Consider the following 19,580-nt stretch of genomic DNA (forward strand, 5'->3'; position numbering starts at 1 on the left):
ACAATTTGGTGGCAGCAACAAGAGCCAAAGGAGAGCTTGCCCAGATGGAATTTGCATTCTTGTTCCCCAAAAAAACGGCCCTAGAAAGAGCCGACAGAAACTTTGACCAACATTTTGACCATGTCAGATCTACTAGGAATTACTGTTAGTTCTGGGCTAAATTGTGGACTCCCCACATTCTGAATGACAAGACCCAGGTTCAGCAAGTGTATCCCTAATGTGACCAACCAATCTTATAAATATAAAGCTGGTCATATATATTCCATAGACATTGGGGGAGAAATCTGAAGTTTGCTTAGTGAATAGATCTAGCAAAAATGAGTAGCATCAAGGCCATTCTACTGCCTCTAATCTTGTTGGGAAACAATAAAATTAGTCATACAGTCTTGTCAATTTTTTTTTAACTTGGTTGAAATTCAGTTTCTGGCAGTTCTCAATACATTGATTCAGTGGGGTACGTCAATCAGTATTTTATGAGGGCTTTATGTAGCACCAAGCGACAAATTCCATAACTGGAAATTGTTTGACAAGTTCATAATGTATTTGTAGCTCTCTCTTTGTGTTTGTTATGTATTTGAAGCCCCACATTACAGTAACACCAGTAACACACCACAGTGTAAACTTTCAGTAAAGTCCTTAGACTTTCTTCATTTTTTTGTTTATGGGAAGGAGATTAACGTCTCCCTCCTCCTCTCCAGTGAACCCCTCTCCTTAGTCAACCCCTCTGTGTCTCTCCTTCCCAAACATTTAGCACGTGATGCTGTTCAGATGTGTCACTTCAGGCCATAAAAGTGAAGAGAGAGAACAAAAGGCACAGAGGAGTATAAATCCCCAGCAGGGATTCTCTGCTCACTGACACAGGCACCAGGCAGCTCCTCCACACATTCACATAGAGGAGAGGAGGCACAGAAAGAAGAAGAGACAAAGAAAGAACAAAGAGTCTGCAGCCCAGACAGTAGCACTACCTCTCCTGACAACCTGTGCCCTGCCTTGAGGATGCATCTCCTCCTCATCCTATCTGCCCTATGCCTACTAGGGGCACAAACAGCAACTTTACCTCAGAAGAACTCCAAGCACAATAGCCAGGTGAGCTACAGACACACAAGATATGTTCACCACTGTTTCTTGTCATTCTATATTTCGTCACATGTACCCAATATATTTCACAGTTCTGTAGTATGAGTTCACACATGGTGCTATGTGCTGAGCCAGCAGTTTATTTGCATGAGTTGTCTTCTTGTACTTGGTGTTCTTCATTTTAATTGCAGCCTGTATCTTGATATCTTATATCTCAGATATAGAGTTGTTTCTAAATTATTCTATTCATTGTCTTACCAGACGACAAATATGACATAAGTGTTGTGCAAGGTGGCACCTCAGGCGCACTTCATGCTTGTATGAAATTCACCAGAACAGATGGCATGGGCATTGTTAGTAATGTACCAGAAAGGATGGCATGGGTATTATTAGTAATGCACCAGATCGGATGACATGGGCATCGTTAGTAAATTCAACAGAAAGGATAGCATGGGCATTATTAGTAATGCGCCAGAATGGATGGCAAAGGCATTATTCGTAATTTAACAAGAAAGGATGGCATGGCCATTGTTAGTAATGCACCAGATCAGATGGCATGGGCATTGTTAGTAAATTTACCAGAATGGATGGCATGGGCATCCTTAGTAATGCACCAGACTGGATGACATGGTCATTGTTAATAAATTCTCCAGAAAGGATGGCATAGGTATTATTAGTAAATTTTCCAGAATGGATGGCATGGGCATTGTTAGTAAATTTACCAGAATGGATGGCATGGGCAATGTTACTAAACTTACCAGAATGGATGGCATGGGCATTGTTACTAAATTTACCAGAATGGTTGGCATGGGCATTGTTAGTAAATTTTCCAGAATGGATGGCATGGGCATTGTTAGTTACCAGAATGGATGGCATGGGCATTGTTACTAAATTTACCAGAATGGATGGCATGGGCATTGTTACTAAATTTACCAGAATGGTTGGCATGGGCATTGTTAGTAAATTTACCAGAATGGATGGCATGGGCATTGTTAGTAAATTTACCAGAATGGATGGCATGGGCTTCATTACTAAATTTACCAGAATGGATGGCATGGGCATCGTTACTAAAGTTACCAGAAAGGTTGGCATGGGCATTGTTAGATAGCAGATTTGGGAGTGCTACATTTTATAAAATTGCACCACTAAGAACAAATAGTAGCTAAGTGTACTTAGTCATACAGTGTATAGCCTGCAATGCTGTGGAGGTGCCTATGTGGCATACTCAGGGTGCTCCTCATAGGCACTTTAGAGATTATGCCACATTACTAAGAAGTAATCACAGATATGTATAAGATTGTCCTGCACATGTTCCCACCTGGGAAGAATGTGCTTTAGGCCTTTAGCAGTGTAATGATGATTATCTGATTGGATGAGTGTGACAGCCACAGGATGACTCTGGCGGACCCTGTTTGTATAAGGGATGTCGTGTTTCTGTGCTGTCAGCTGCCTGCGATTTGGAATCTGCAGGCTGGCGTTTTTTTTCCTTTTACATATGAGGGTTAAGCACAGTGTATATAATGACAGATTTTTGCATGCACATAAACTATTTTTTCAGCTGTAAACCCTTTTGCCTTCATGGGGATTTAAATTGAAACTCAGTCATGTGATGAAAATGCTGGAAAGACTGTATACAATTGTCTCATTCACCAAGCCGGCTTATTACTTGTATGATGTATTAGCCTATACCTAAAGAATACAGGAGATTGTTTCATGCTCACACAGTAGCAGTTGGGACCTTGAATTCTGGTATATTCCTGCTATATTACATTGTCTCACAGCGTGGTTATGTATGCCAAGGTGGTGTGTAGGACAAAGAAGGGCATCTTTTATGCATATGAAGACCACCACTAGGTAAAGAAATAGCAATAGGAGGAGTCACAACTGATTTAATGGGCTGGACTCATGGCCAGAAGAAAGAGTATAGCTCCCAATTGAAGTACAATGTAGCAGTACCTAAGTCTGCTGCGTCACCCACCGCGGTACCTAAGACTGCTGTGTCACCCACCGCCTGCAAGCTTCTACAGTGACATCTGTAGTGCTGCCTAGAAAGTAGAACTCCAGTTGACAATTTGGTGGCAGCAACAGGAGCCAAAGAAGAGCTTGCCCAGATGGAATTTGCATTCTTGTTCGGAGTTATTTCCGATCTTTTGAAATGTTTATCCTCTGTATAAACAGGATCTAAAAACATTGCACAGATTGAAAGTTCAGTGCAGGCAGTGGCTGATGGAGGAGAGTGGGACATAGTAGCATATTAAAGGGTACAGTTCTAATATTAAAAAAAAAGCTAGAATTTTTCATGACTTTTTTTTTTTTCATGACTTTCTGGTCTATGAAAGAATAAACAAGAAATCTAAAATAGAGGCATCCAATGGTGAAAGTTGTACTGTTGTCGTTGTTGTTGTTACAGCACTGAGTCACCGGACAGAGATGTATTGTTGACTAAACCAATGTTTAGGACAGACTGTGTATTTACTAGAAGTGAACTGACATGTATACCGATCACAAAGATGACGAATAAGACTTTATGAAGGGCATTGTGGATGCGATTAAGTCAATGACTGTTGGCCGTATTTACTCTTCCATGAAAAAAACGGTACATGTACATCTAATTCGTTGGTATATCCTCTTCTGTCAAGTTGTTAAAAATTCGGTTCAACAGTTTCTTAGCTAAATCTTGATGAAGGGGTTTGACACCCAATATAGCTCCTATTATAACTCTTCCAGTTGTCACACAGACCATTGGGTGTCCAGGCATCCAAAATGTCCTACACCCAACTGTATTTTAGCTTTCTGGATGTTCCCTTTCCTGCTCAACCTAGTCAACAAAGTGCTATCACCACCACATTACTAGCAAAACTTTTTTATACAGTAATGAAGAATTATTTTTTTGACTTGCTTATATAGCGCCATTAATTCTACAGCACTTTACGGACATTATCATCACTGTCCCCGTTGAGGCTCACTATCTAAATTACTTATCGGTAGGTCTTTAGAGTGTGGGACGAAAACCATGCAAACACGAGGAGAACATACAAATTCTTTGCAGATGCTGTCCTTGGTGGGATTTCAGCCCAGGATCCCAGTGCTGTAAAGCAACAGTGGTAACCACTGAGCCACCATGCCACCCAAGAATTGTTTTTTGGTCCAGAAACAATGAGATGTTTGGTTAGATCACTGAGAAAAATTGACACTGTGTTTTGGACAAAGTATGGAACTATTTGGACACAGTTTTTCGATATATGGGCACTTTTAGACTATGTACAAGCCAAGTGGGCACAGTACTGCGCTATGTGCATATATTAGAACAAAGTATAGACAATTTGGAGCCCTTGGTACTCTATGGCACCATGTGGGTACAATATGGCTTTAATTTACAATGTGCAATATTTGGTCTGTGTGCGCAGAGTGGTTTGTATTATATCATTTAAGGCACTCACTAGACCCTCTGGTCAGTAAATATGTGGTTCTCTCCAGTTAATGTATGCACTGTTTATCTGTACACTCCATGGCATAAATAATTCTGGAATTGCATAACACTATGGCACCATATGGGAGTCACTAAGGACTTATTGCTTTTCTTCTTTACTCTCTAAGAAGCTTGCAAAGTTGGAGTTTACCAAAGTTTTTCATGTAAATTAAAAACTAAACCAAAACCTTGATGAAACAACAGTTTAGAAAAATTAGTTCTTTAGAAAAATTAGTTCTTAACCCACGCCAAAGAGCACACACCCAAAACTGATTAATTAAAGTAGGCAAGGCAATAGACTATTGTTCCTGCTAAGCTGTGGTTGTGCAGCTTTAAACTCCACTTGCTCTGGGAGAACCTGTGCCTGTCAGACTCCCTGGCTCCTGCCTCAGTGATCAGGAAGATCATTAATTAACTCCCTTAGTGCCCTCGACCACCAGGATTGCTGGTATTAACCCCCTTTACTCTCCTCTATTACCAGGAATGTAGATATTATGCTGGCTAAACACAATTTTAGATTATAAAAGTTGGGCTTCTGTGATTTGTTTGTGCTCTATCTGCAATGTTATCTGGAAACTTGTGACAGAAAGTGTGTCACATTAGGTGAGGTGGATCCTCTAAACTAAAAATCCTGGTGGGATCATGAGCCACTAGCGTTGGTGCAGCAAGCAAGTGTTGTATGTAAGAAACTGACAGCAGAGTTAATGGAAGCAAACTAAAAGTCTTAAAGGGGTCCTAGAAGTTGTAAGCGGACAGGAGACATCCAGGAAGCTGCATGCAGACACATAGAGGCAAATTAAAAGCCTTACAAGGGTCCTGGATGCCGTAAGCAGGCAAGAGATGCCCTGGAAGCTGCAGGCAGACACAGTCAAACTGAAAGTCTTAAAGGGGTCCTGGGAGTCGCAAGTGGACAGAAGACGGAAGCCTCAGGCAGACATGTAGAGTTAAACAAAATCTAAAATGGGTCTTGGAGAGCACTGACAAATAGCATGGTTACTGGAGGCTGCAGACAAACAGATGAAGTCCTAAAGACCACTGGCAGGTAGCAGAGTTACTGGAGGTCACAGACAAGTCCTGAAGAACACTAACAGGTAGCAGAATACTGGAAGCCGCAGACAAGTGAAGTCCTGAAGACCACTGATAGGCTGTAGGGTTAGTGGAAGCTGCAGACAAGTATCTCAGGGACTGGGAACCACAAGCAAATAGGAGATGTCCTGGAGTCTGTGGACAGGAACTGTACATAGACCAACTAAAAGAGTTACTAGAAAGTCTTAATATCATACTAAGATACAGGTGTGTGTCTTGGGAAGCTTAAATAAAGGCCTAGGAAATACAACATATGAGAGCACACCAGGCTACTTGCAAAGCCTGACATGGAGCACAAGAAAGTCTCATGGACCTGGTCAGGTGCATAACAAAATACAAACTGCATGCATTACTAAATAGATCTCGTATGGCTAATGAGGCTTCTTTCTTGGAAAATTCACATCAGAATGAGTGTATAATCCTGATACTAAGATGAGCATGAAATTAGTCTGGACTCCTAAAATGCTCATTTAAATGTCAGGAAGGAAAACCTTCAAAAGGCTTGTGCAACCATTTTGTCATGGATTTTCAATGTAAGTGAACCAACATCATCAGGTCTTAGAGATCTATTTATTAACAGATGCAGGTTATATTGTGAAATCTGGTGATTGATCCGTCATAAAAGGTAAATGTGCCTTACTAGACCTCTCACTAACTCACTGAAGTTTAGCAAGAACAGACAAATGGAGATATAGTAACTATCTAAAAAAAATGATTTTGAGAAGTACATACAGTATTTTTTGGTATTGCAGAATGTCAAATTTCAAATTAATTTTTTTTGTGCAGTCATAGTTATTCCTTTGGGTTGAGTCAAAATATCTAAGAATCAGACATGATCATGTTCAGTATACATCAAGGAAAGAATCCCTGTGTGATGCACAGTTGCTCCTGCACTGTACTGGCCATACATAATGTACAAGATTTTCCAGGAGTGTTCCTTAAAATTTTGTCTCACAAACAATATACATCTAAAATAAGAAACAGCTGTGCTGGAAATGGCAATAACTAACAGTTATGGGGCTTCCAAAATATCCTCAGCACTTATATAGTGTTTGCAAAAAACACCTGCCTGCACTGCAGCTGGCCATCAGTATGCACATAAATTGGCCTATCCAGCCTGTGATACTTTTGGCATTTATACAGAATGCAACCAGTCCTTTATAAACTATTTGTAGACAGCTACATTTGTAAATAAAATATTCAACCAATTTAGAAAAAACATTATTTATGAATGACTGTAATTGGTATACTGTAACTAGGCAAATGGCAGTCTGACATAAGTCTGTGTAATCCATGTTCCTGTTTCAGGAACCTAGTGTTATAGGAGCTACTTTGCATATTTTGTACATGTAAAGCTGCCTGTCTGAAACCTAAAAGTGAATTTAACAATACTTTCTAATTATTTGACCGAAAAAAACTAAGCACTTTAATAAGGTCCTTGAATTAAAAATTTCCTACTGTTCCCTTTCTACTCTAACTTCCTATCTGTAATTTTTTTTCTGATGACGTGCTGTCCACTGCTGATTTTTAAATGAGACGTCATCAGGCGGCTGGGGCTGCAGTCACTGCCTTCGCTACAGTCTCCATTCTGAATGAGACCTCTTCAGGGATGTTCATTTTAGGGGCTGGGCTAGTGTTTTCTGTACTAGTCTCTGCTATACTGAGCATGTGCTGGTTGTCAATTCCAACACATGCTCAGTATGCGCTCACAGCTCTGTTACTTTCAATGTGTACTGACTGTGCACTCTCCTTCCAGCTATATAGACAAGTCATGAGCCAGCAAGAGAGTTCCTTTATAGCCAGCAGGGAAGCGCACTGTCAGTGCGCATTGAAAGTAAATTGGCAAACAGGGGCACATATTGAGCATGCGTCAGAATAGACAAACGGCGCATGCTCACTATAGCAACAACTAGTATAGCATAGACTAGCTCATCCCCTAAAAAGAGATGTCCCTGATTACTTCCCTTTCAGGGTGGTGTCAGCAGCTGCGCCACTCTGGTGACATCCCGTTTGGGAATATTCGTGTGCATGCTGGAGACTCAAACGAAATGTCATGTGATGCCAAAAAAAACAGGAAAATAGAGCGGAGAGGGAACAGTAGAGAATTTTTTATTAAAGTAGATTAGAAAAGTTGTATTATTTTTTTTTCTTTAAATTATGTAGTTATCCATTAATACTAAATTCACTTTTATGTTTTGGAGAACCTCTTTAAAGAAGACCTATCACCTGGTCAAAAATGGCCAGCTGTTATTATATTCCTGCTTCTCCCCAGAGTATTCCAGTTTGTTGTGTTGTATTGTTTTGTTTTAAATCCACTACACAGTTCACGAGATATAAGCCTCTTTTATTTAATGCTAATTTTTATGATTGTAACTAATAGGGCGCAGCTCACAGGATTCTCTGGAGGCATCTCTTTAGGCGACTCTGCATAATTATTATATAAGAAACGCCCGCTTGTAATGTTAGCACTAGATAAAAAGGCAAATATCTCTGGAACCGTATGGAGGATTTAATAAAAGGAATACTTAGGGGATCAAAATGAATAAAATAAGAGGAAAACTGGCCACTTTTGACCTGGTGACTGATCCTCTTTAAATTAGTTGTCCAGTCTTAAGCTACAAGTCTGCAGTCAGTATATGTGAGTGCAGACTTGTAAATCCTTACATCGCACGTACTGCACGCTGTGAGGATTCTCTGGTGCCAGGAGTGAAGTCATGTGACTTCAAGTATGCAATATGCATACTTCCAGCCACATGCTGACTAGACTTTATCCAGCCACACTCAATACACTTGCATTGAGCGAGGCAACTTCCATCTGGTCGGCGCGTGAGCGGATGTATGTAAATCACATACTTGTGGTCACACGCCCGCCACTCTGGGCGTCAACACCAGGAAATCCTCACAGTATGCAGTACACGCGATGTAAGGATTTACAAGTCTGCAGTCACATATAGTGACTGCAGACTTGTAGCTTAAGATCGGAAAAACATTTGAAGCAGCAGACCACAACTTATTAAATAGTATGGCTACATAATGCTGCCACTAGGTTAGATTTGAATCCGGTGCCTCAGTGTATTTTTGGATAAATGACCATTTGCACATAGCTATAGCTGACACAAGTGTTCTTGATTGATTGCATAAAACATCACTACATGTTCTTGCTTATGATACTTAGACTTGTATGATTCGATCTGTTATGGAATAAAATGAAAAAAAAAGCCTCTCCTCCTCAGATCAATGCTATTAACAAATGTATCTCTGAACTGGATAAGATTATCCAAAACGGAAGAAAATGTATCACAATATTATTACCGTGACCTTTAAGAACAATAGTATTTTCTGAGGCAAATAGAAGTATTTTCTTGGGATACATAGGCATTAGGCACTGGGACTTTAGTATTGCCCATTCCTGTAGAAGACAGCCTTTTAGCCACCTTCTTTAAAGCAATAAGCATGTGCGGATGGTTTGACTGGAGAGCAGACAGAGATAGAGAGTGCTGCTTCCTCGGGTGAACTGAAGGATACTGTGATCTCTGTTGTACACAATGATTTATGTGACCCAAGGACACAGAGACCTGAGGAGCTCAGAGGACAGTCTGTTATTCATCCTGTCTCACTTTTGTATATGGAAGGTTAATTACCCCTTACCTGTCTCCAGGTGACTTTGAATTTGAGTCACGGATATCTTCAGACACTGATAAGTGGTGATGTCAAAGAAGGAGGGAGACGGTTAGTCAAGAGCTTAAAGTGTTTAATGGTCTGAATCCTGAGGCAAAATTAAGGCCTTCGGGTCAAATAGTACAAATACAGACTGTTTACCATAGTCGAGCTGTAAACCCCAGAGAATAAGATGGAAAGCCAAGCGTGACAAAACCATTCATTCACAATTGGCAATATCCATACAGAAATGTGTTTGCCTTCCGGTGAAGAAACAAAACTAATAATAAGGGCAGCTAAACTTGCTCATATTACACAGGCCGATCTGGTTTTGATACCTGGGAATCGAGTTACCACAGTGTATGGTCATCAACAGTTTGTGGTCACTGTTTGGCTATATTGTCAATCACATTCAATTCTGTAGTAAGTTTAAGGGCTCGCTCACACCGCCGTATACATCGTATGAGTGCCATCACTTTTTTATCGTATAGCACTCAGAAGTTTGGGTCCCCATTGTTTTCAATGAGGGTTCTGGTTGTGGTTCAAGTTCAGGTACAGTTCTGGTTCCTGAACTGAACTTTGAAATAGAGTTTGGGTCTCATACTAGAACCCGAACTTCCATGGGTCCTTTCATCCCTACAAGGGAGGAGCGCTAGGACACTGAAGCTGCGATCCAGACAGCTTCAGAGAGGCACTTGCAAGCTGTACAGCAAGTAGCTTCCATATGCATGCTCCTTGCCTACGAAACCAGCCACTTTGATAGACTGCAGGATTACTAATGAGTAGATTGCAAATTTGTTTGTTTTATTTTTTTCCCCCAATGTGGACCTTACTGTTTCCCACATGGGTTTTTTTTTGCCTTCCTCTGGATCAACATGTTAGGGCATGTTAGGTTAGGCTATGGGTTGAACTAGATGGACTTAAAGTCTTCCTTCAACCTTAATAACTATGTAACTATGTTACTTTGCAATTTTAACCATTTATGAACATGAGATGACCTCTTTAAGAACAGGCCTATTATTGATCTAATGCATATTAATCCAGTCCCTGTCCCTAATTGAACTCATAATCTCATTTCCCTTTATCACACACAATCTCTAGGGGCAGCTACATGAAATTAAAAATCTTTTTACTGTTTGGGTATACAGCTTCTATGAAAATCTATGTGTGTCCTTGGTTACAAACTAGCCATGTTGAAGTCTGACCCTGTAGTCATGTGGTACTACTTTCTGCAATAGCAAATACCACTCAACATGCAACAGAAAATCTGAGAAGAATTAGGATATTAGTACCTCTCCCGGTTGCTTCTGTTCCACTGATCCTCCACCAGTATTTATTTTCTGTACCTCTCCATTCCAAAGATACAAATGTAACCTTCACCCAACTGCGCATATAGCTTAAAACTTCTGTTATATGGGGAAAAAGCAAACGCCCACAGAGATACTTTGTTGTATATGCCAGTTGTTTCAAAGGGAAATTTGCATTTTTATTACCGGGAGGAAAACTGTGGATCGGTGGGGCACAGAAAAAAAAGAATACCTTTTCCAGTATCAGTAGAATAGTGGCAATAAAAGGAATTTCTCAGTTTAAATAAAGAAAAAATCCAATGAAGGGACCCTTAAATCACTACAGTACAATTCTATCTACATATATAAACGGCTAAGGGAGGCTTCAGTTACATTGTCTACAGCCTAAACTAATGCATTAGACTTTTCAGAGGCCTAAAGGTAATTCTCACGGGTATTCTCATCATTCTTGTCTTTAGCTGGACTACACAGGTACTGACATGCATAACGAAAAATAACTACCCTTCTATGCACATCAAATACCAAAGTATGTCTCGCCTTAAAGGGGTTGGATGGTCTTCTGATGAAAGTCTGCAGCCACTCTGTGTGACTGCAGACTTCTGAATCCACCACACACTGTCAGGGTTCTCCGGTGTCGCCGACAAAAGCAAGCGGTCATATAGTATGCAATTTGTACTTCTGGCTACATTCCTACAGCTGTGTCCGACCTCACTCAATCACTTGTATTGAGGGAGGCCCAGCAGATCTATGTGGCACATAACCACATGTATACAAATCGCTCACCTGCCATCATGTGATCGGCCTCTCTCATTGAGAACACCAGAGAATCCTGACAGTATGCGGTGTGCGCGCTGTCAGGACTCAGAAGTCCGCAGTCACATACAAGACTCGCAAACTTTCATCAGAATTCACAACAACTCCTGTAAAGAATATTTTATACATCTTTATGTCAGGGTAAAATACATCATAAGTTAATATCACATAAATAATATATTTTAAACAAAATAAACACATTATATTTTTACTAACTTAAAGCAATTTTGCACTAACCTTATAACAAATAGATATGAATTTTACATTTTTCGGCCCATACTAATAGGTATTTGGCCAAGTTGTATATTGACTTCTCTTTTCTATATTCTGCTTTTACTTTTAAAAGGGTTTTCCACTTTTCCAGTATAAAGATATTGATGGCCTACCCTAAGTGTGCAGACGGCTGTATAAATCAGGGCGAGATCGGAACGCAGTGCACAGACTGGCCGGCGTCATCTCTCCTGACCCAAGCATGACAGCTTCATAAATTTCTATGCAGCGTTCACACTCGGGTTGGGAAAGCCTCTGACCACTCCGTGAACTGCGTTCGTATCTCGGTCCGATTTATATGGCTGTCTGACTGCACCCTTAGCATAGGTCATCAATATCAGAATATTGAGGGTCCGACAACTGGCACTTCTACTGATCAGCGGCCGGATGTAAACTGAACAGCACCGCTCCATCACACTTCTAACTGACCACTCCTGTGTAGCAGATCAGCTCCAATTGAGTTGAAAAAGAGCATATTTGCAGGAGCGGCCACTGAACAGTATGACAGTGTAGTGTCAGTATACTATGTACAGCCAGCCACTGTCAGAGTCCGTCACAGCTGATCCTGTGGCTGCCGGGTGTTGGGTGATGACCAATTCTAAGCATAGGTCATCAATATCTTTGTTGAAGTAAACCCCTTTAGGCCGGCGTTCACTTGTTTGATGGTCAAGAGATTCATGACAAATGTCAAGACAACTGTTATTTAAAGTGTTAATTATCTCCTAAAACAATTATAATATTAGCCAGACATCACAGATACTTTGAACCTTTCAAGAAAATCCAATTTTTTTTATCTTGTACTTCAAATGGATGTGAAAGTACGTTAACAAGCCTCATGCAATCGCATGGTATGTGTCTCCATTTACAGTGGGTACTGAAAGTATTCGGACCACTTTAACTTTTTCACATTGGTTCATTGCAGCCATTTGGTATACTGAATACTTTCCATACCCACTGTAGCTTTAATCTGAACCAGTTTAATTGGTATGTAATTGGAAAAAAAGAAAGAAAAAGCATATTTACAAAAGCACTGCACTGATTGTATTATTCTTCTTTTTCCTCTAAAAGTCATTTTTATAAATATCTGGCCTCTGCTGTGGTATTTTGAGCCTCTTGTCTGTTTTTAGACTGTAAGTATTTCAAATAGTATCTCTAAATATTATGGTTAGAAAAGATTAAAATGTTCAGAGGAGGACATACTAGAAGTTAGAAGCATAATTAGTCATTACAGGTTGTTGTCTTCAGATGACATGTACAATTTCTTGTTATTATTCCGTAAAAATACAAACCTTCTTGGATATATCTTATTGCCTACAGCTTTTGCTTCCACTAATGTAGTCCATAAATAAAATATATAAACATGGTTTTCTTTTTTACATTTTTCAATTTTTCATTCTATAGTGTTCCTGTTCTAGATTAAGAAAACACATAACTGGTCTGTACTTATAGCATGCCGTAAAGCAACATATGTTTCTGTTCTATAAGCCGCATTTTATGGCCATATTTGCACACTCTCCCAGAAAAAGATGAGATTGCAAATCTCTGAGGTCCATTGAATCACCTGAAAACTCGCAAAATTAGCTATTCAGGAGATTCCCTGCCAGAATATTTGGTTCAGAGTATGCATACCACAGTGGAGCTGCCATTGAAATGGTATGGCTGCATATAACGGCCCTAAACTCATTACCCACCAGTTCTCCATGGAACATTATCCAGCTGGATTGTGACCTTGTGTGAGCCACATTGCCCTACAATCACTTACAATAGATGCTATGCAGTGATTAGCAATTCTATGGGTACCGTCACACAGTGCCATTTTCATCGCTACGACGGCACGATTCGTGACGTTCTAGCGATATAGTTACGATATCGCTGTGTCTGACACGCTACTGCGATCTGGATCCCCGCTGAGAATCGTACGTCGTAGCAGATCGTTTGAAACTTTCTTTCGTCGTCTAGTGTCCCGCTGTGGCGGCATGATTGCATCGTGTGACACAGGTTGTATACGATGTGCGCACAGTAACCAACGGCTTCTACATCGCAAATACGTCATGAAATTATCGCTCCAGCGCCGTGTATTGCAACGTGTGACCACAGTCTACGACGCTGGAGCGATAATCATACGACGCTGCAACGTCACGAATCGTGCCGTCGTAGCGATGAAAATGGCACTGTGTGACGGTACCCTATGTGTGCTGCCCTAGTCCAATGGCCAGTCCTTTGTGGCAGCCAGTTTTCTCTTCTCCACCCAGCATTCTCGGGCCAGCATCCTGGTTTCCTCTGCAGCTTACTATGCCCTTTCGACATGATGACATCTCAGCGTGACACCTCGGGGCCTGGTTGGCGTCAGTAGTGCCCAAAATACTGGTTTGAGAATGCTGGTCACAGTAGTGACATCAGGCTGCCAACGTAGCGGCAAAACGAACGTTGGACTAAGGCAATGCCACCAGAATTGCTCATTTCTTGTCCTAAGCAAGTTTTTGTTGTATGTTGCAATGAAATGCCACTTGATGATGACAGCACCACCCATTATGGAGAAGGAATCATGTAGTCCTAAACCTCTACAGTGTCCAGTAATTATTGTATTACTATAGTGAAAGGTTTTGAAGAGGACCACCCAAAATTTCATCGAAAAATTGTCTTCTAGAATGGTGGTTCTCTCAAGGAAGCTGTCCATTAAGCATTGAGCTAAAAGTCTGTCACAGGAAATCAGGTCAAGACAAGGGATGGTCTTCTCAAAAAGGTGGTCTTTTGGTCTTTGGAAAGGTTATTATTCAGTCTCTCTTTTCCAGGCAGTCTATACACACTGTAAGGGTATGTGCACACGATGCAGATTTAGTGCAGAATTGGTGCAGAACTGCAGCAGATTTTTCTGCTGCAGAAACGCTGCAGAACTGCACTGTGATTAAGGCACACGTAGGAAATGTGGTGCAGAATTTTCTGCACTAAATCTGCATCTGCAGATTTGATGCAGTTTCTGTGCAGTTTCTGTGCAGTTTCTATGCAGTTTCTGCGCAGATTCTATGCAGTTTCTGTGCAGTTTCTATGCAGATTCTATGCAGATTCTATGCAGTTTCTGCGCAGATTCTATGCAGTTTCTGCGCAGATTCTATGCAGTTTCTGTGCAGTTTCTGTGCAGATTCTATGCAGTTTCTATGCAGTTTCTGTGCAGTTTCTGTGCAGTACAATGTAAATCAATGGGGGAAAAAAAAAGCTGTGCACATGGTGCAGAAAAATCTGCAGCAGAAACGCTGCAGAACTGCACAAAAGAAGCGACGTGCACTTCTTTGAAATCTGCAGCGTTTCTGCGCAGATTTTTCTGCACCATGTGCACAGCTTTTTTTTTTTCCCATTGATTTACATTGTACTGTAAATCACAGTGCAGTTCTGCAGCGTTTCTGCAGCAGAAAAATCTGCTGCAGTTCTGCACCAATTCTGCACTAAATCTGCATCGTGTGCACATACCCTTACAGTACAATGTAAATCAATGGGAAAAACAAAAAGCTGTGCAGATGGTGCAGAAAAATCTGCGCAGAAACGCTGCAGATTTCAAAGAAGTGCACGTCGCTTCTTTTGTGCAGTTCTGCAGCGTTTCTGCTGCAGATTTTTCTGCACCATGTGCACAGCTTTTTTTTTTTCCCATTGATTTACATTGTACTGCACAGAAACTGCACAGAAACTGCATAGAAACTGCATAGAAACTGCACAGAAACTGCACAGAAACTGCATAGAATCTGCGCAGAAACTGCATAGAATCTGCATAGAAACTGCACAGAAACTGCATAGAATCTGCGCAGAAACTGCATAGAAACTGCACAGAAACTGCATCAAATCTGCAGATGCAGATTTAGTGCAGAAAATTCTGCACCACATTTCCTACGTGTGCACATAGCCTAAATCTGAACACTTAGGAGAAATGCCAGCTTTAGGGTGCGTGTCCACGGTCCATAATGACGGCGCTTTGGACGGAGCGGAAAACCCCGCTCCGCCCAAAGTGCCACCCCCTTCTGTAGGAGCGGTGATTCCGGATGTGTTCATTGCACACATCCGGAATCACCGCACCCCATATATAGGACCCTGTTATTTACCTTGCAGCGATGGAGCGTCGCTGCAGGGTAAACAGACATAGTGCATTATAAAAAGACGCGACGCATGTCTGGAAACGCAGGGCCGCTGGATGCGTGTTCGCACGCATAGTGGAGATGGGATTTCATAAAATCCCCTCCGCTATGCTTTAACATCTGGACGCTGCGGGCTGAACGCTGCGGCTGTATGCAGCGTTCAATTCGCAGCTAATCCGGATGTGATCCGGCACGTGGAAACACCCTAAGCGATAAACTGAATAGAAAATGAAATTGTTGGAATTCAGTTTCTACTAATTTTATATTTGCATAAAAAATATCTTCTCTTATGTGGATATTTTCCAAATAGCCATATATTTGGGGTACACTAGTAAGAGCAACCTAATATATAATTGAAGGCTTAATTTGCAGCAATAAAAGCTTCTGATTTTAATTTTTTGGTGAAGGGAGATGATACCCTGTGCACATATCCCTAATGATGTATGAGTTATATGAGATACCCATAATATACCCATGGACTTCAAGTACAACCTTTCTCCTTTTTTTGTAAATAGGAGGTGGTAGAAGATGGAATTAATTCAATGTCCAAAATCAGGCAACAAAGAGGACAAATTATTATAATGTCTACTTGAAAGGAAGAACTCAACCTCTTTTATCTACAGGAGCAGGATAATCCCTCCTTGAAGTCACGGTTATGGACGCGACATCCTCATACAAAGGGAATTCTCAGACCTCATAACTCTTGGAACCCTCCTCGCTGTGGAGTACCAGATATCCCTGTCCCTGCAGACTCTTCAAATGCACGCAATAGACAGAAACGGTATGTGCTCTCTGGAGGACGATGGGACAAGACAAACCTAACATACAAGTAAGAGCACGGTTTTATTTTTGGGGAATATGGCGTGATAACTAGTGTATACATGGACGGACAGGATGAAGTAGTAGTATCAGTGGCAAAAGTCGTCATTCACTGGTGTAAACCTAATGTGAAGAGCAAGGAGTGGAGGGAAGGAAGGTAAAAAAGCAATGTATGGTTTATACATAGTCCTATGTATGCCGCCCAATATTTCAGTCCAAAATTATAGGATATGAGTAAGCTGTCCTTACTCATTATTGATCCACAAATCAATATAATGTCAATTTTCAAAACATCGCTCCTGTATATAGTGTTGTTGGCGGGACTGTTGACCGGCATAGTTGATGAGGACACCTGTTCCTAGACATAGTACTTCTTTTTGCTGAGAATTTGCCACATTTGTACTCAAACCTTCTTAGCAGATTGGACGCGGAGCATTAAGTTAAAGGGGCTCTCAGTCTCTTTTTAAATCAAGCCAACGTCGAGAAATAAAAAAAAGAAGACATCCTGACCCCTGAAATCCAGAACTGCTGTCCCGACAGCCTCCACCAGACTGGAAGCAAAGATGTCCTGATCACCATTTACCCAACACTGCAGCCAATCAGAGGCCTTAATGGTCAGATCACTAAAGGTCATGATATCATCGCTTCTGGTCCGGCAAAAAGAGCGGAAGCACTGGAGCTGAAATCATATTTCATGTTTGAATTTATCTTCTTTTTTTTCTTTTTCTTGTCAAGTTAAAAAATATACCGGATAATCCATTTAAAAGGAATCTGTCACCAGATTATTCCAATCTGAGAGTGTTATAATATAGGGGCAGATACCCTGATTCCAGTGATGTGTCACTTACTGTACTGCTGGCTGCAGTTTTTATAAATTCACTGTTTAATCTGCTTCAGATCCACCAATATTGAGCCTTATATAACCTGCCCCCACCGATTGGCAGCTTTCTGCCTATGCACAGTGAACACAAAAAATGCCAATCAGTGGTAGGGGCGGGGTTATATAGCGTCCATGTATATGGAGGACTACATGGCAGCAGATTTACTAGTCCTCTAATGATAATCTCCTGCTGACAAAACCGATTTTATAGAAACTACACTAAGCAGACCAATAAGTGACACATTGCTGTAATCAGGGTTTCTGTCTCTTCAATATGCTTCTCTCAGATTAGGTAGCAAAAAGCTGGTGACAGGTTAAGCTCTGTTCACATATATATTGTGGTATCCTCATTATCAGAAACCAGGTGGGGGAAATATCATGCAACGGCTACCAGTGGCACTATAAAAACCCTGTTGACTTACAAAGCGGGTCCATCATTTTCCGCTGATGTGTCTGCTGTTTTAAGGGGAAAAATGTAGTTGAATCACTTACTATCTTTCCCATCAAATATGTTAGAATGTAGAACACAACCTCCAAATAGGATATGAACATAAGATTAATAATATACTTGTATTACCTCACACCTCCATTGCCACTTCATGGTAACCTCCTTCAAACAAATGTTTGTAATGCGAGCAGTGGTCGAGTTATAAACATCCCACTTAGTCATGGCTGAAAATGTTGGCACCATTGAAATGGTTCCACAAAATGAAGAATTTCATTTTTATTTCATGTTTATTTCCTTTGTGTGTATTGGAACAACACTAAAAAACAGAGAAAAAAAGGCAAATCGGACATAGTTAGTTCTGACACTGATGCACGCTGACCCTGCAGGACAGCTTGATGTAGGACTGCTTATCCACCATCCGGATTATCCTGCTTTCCAACCTTTCATTATTTCTTTCTGCTGTCCAAATCCAGGGAGATTAGCTACAGTGCCATGGGTTGTTCATATTGTTCAACAATTATGGTTCTCAAGTCCTCAGACAGTTCTCTCCTCCTATTTCTATTCTCCATTCTTAGTGTGGCACACACAGACACACAATGCAAAAATTGAGTCAACTTCTCCCCTTTTATCTGGCTTCAGGTGTGATTTTCATATTGTCCCACACTTGTTACTTGCCACAGGTAAGTTTGAAGGAGCGTCACATGCTTGAAACAAAGTTGTTTACCCACAAATTTGGAAGATGCCAACAATTTTGTCCAGCCTATTTTGGGGCTCTGAAATGATCTCCAATTTGTCTTTTTTCTCTGTATATTTGTGTGGTTCTAATATACACAAAGGAAATAAACATCTGTATAACAAAACATAATAGTTGCAATAATTTTCTTGGAGAAAGACTTAATTTTGTGGAACAATTTCAAGAGTGCCAATACTGTTTTCCATGATTGTATATACGGCTCATAGTTAGGAACGTAACATAAACTAAAAGAAACTAATACTTCATCGCCCACCTCTCCTGCTGCTCATTGCCTGCTGTCCAGTCCTCTTCTTTCTCCCATTGCTCTCCGCATCTCTGACCTCTTCACTACAGTCCAAGACCTTCACGTTCAAGCCTCAGAGGTCATTGTGTGTCGTAAGGTTGTGGAGAACTTCTTGATGTCAAAATGTCGTGACCTTATGACATGCAATGACTTTCGAGGCCTAGACATGGCCACAAGTCCCAGCTTATAGTGAAGAGGCCATAGATGTAGTGGACACCGGCAAGATGGTGGGCTGCAGAGCTGCCCAAGAGGTGAAACAGCATCCAAGTATGAGCTCCAAACTAAAGTTGCAATAAATTTGGCAATAAGACATGGTATATAGCTTCATTCCTAACAAGTTCTAGACTTTAAAGAGGTTACCGGACTTAGGATACAAGTCTGCATTACTCTATGTGCATGCACTATGAGGATTCTCTGGCGTCAGGAGCGTCGGATGCATGACCTCAAGTATGCGATTTGCATACATGTGGTCATATGCCGACAAGAACTGCACCGCCTCGGTCAATGCCTAATGCAAGTGTATTGAAAGAGGCTGGACACAACTAGTCGGAATGTGGCCGGAAGTAGACATATTGCATACTTGCGATCAGATGACC

At 41.0% G+C, this 19,580-nt stretch overlaps 1 protein-coding gene across 1 annotated transcript in view; it reads left to right on the forward strand.

The window, feature by feature from the left end:
- The first annotated feature begins 771 nt into the window (after positions 1 to 771).
- Positions 772 to 19,580, forward strand: part of MMP11 (matrix metallopeptidase 11) — a 62,951-nt gene continuing 44,142 nt past the window's right edge. Inside the window, exons 1-2 of the mRNA XM_077280852.1 lie at positions 772 to 1,086; positions 16,424 to 16,629. Of these exons, the coding sequence (XP_077136967.1) occupies positions 997 to 1,086; positions 16,424 to 16,629 (296 nt within the window). The 5' untranslated portion in view covers positions 772 to 996. The remainder of the gene's footprint in view (positions 1,087 to 16,423; positions 16,630 to 19,580) is intronic.

The sequence above is a fragment of the Ranitomeya variabilis genome, chromosome 1 (assembly GCF_051348905.1).
Source record: "Ranitomeya variabilis isolate aRanVar5 chromosome 1, aRanVar5.hap1, whole genome shotgun sequence".
Classification (NCBI taxonomy): domain Eukaryota; kingdom Metazoa; phylum Chordata; class Amphibia; order Anura; family Dendrobatidae; genus Ranitomeya; species Ranitomeya variabilis.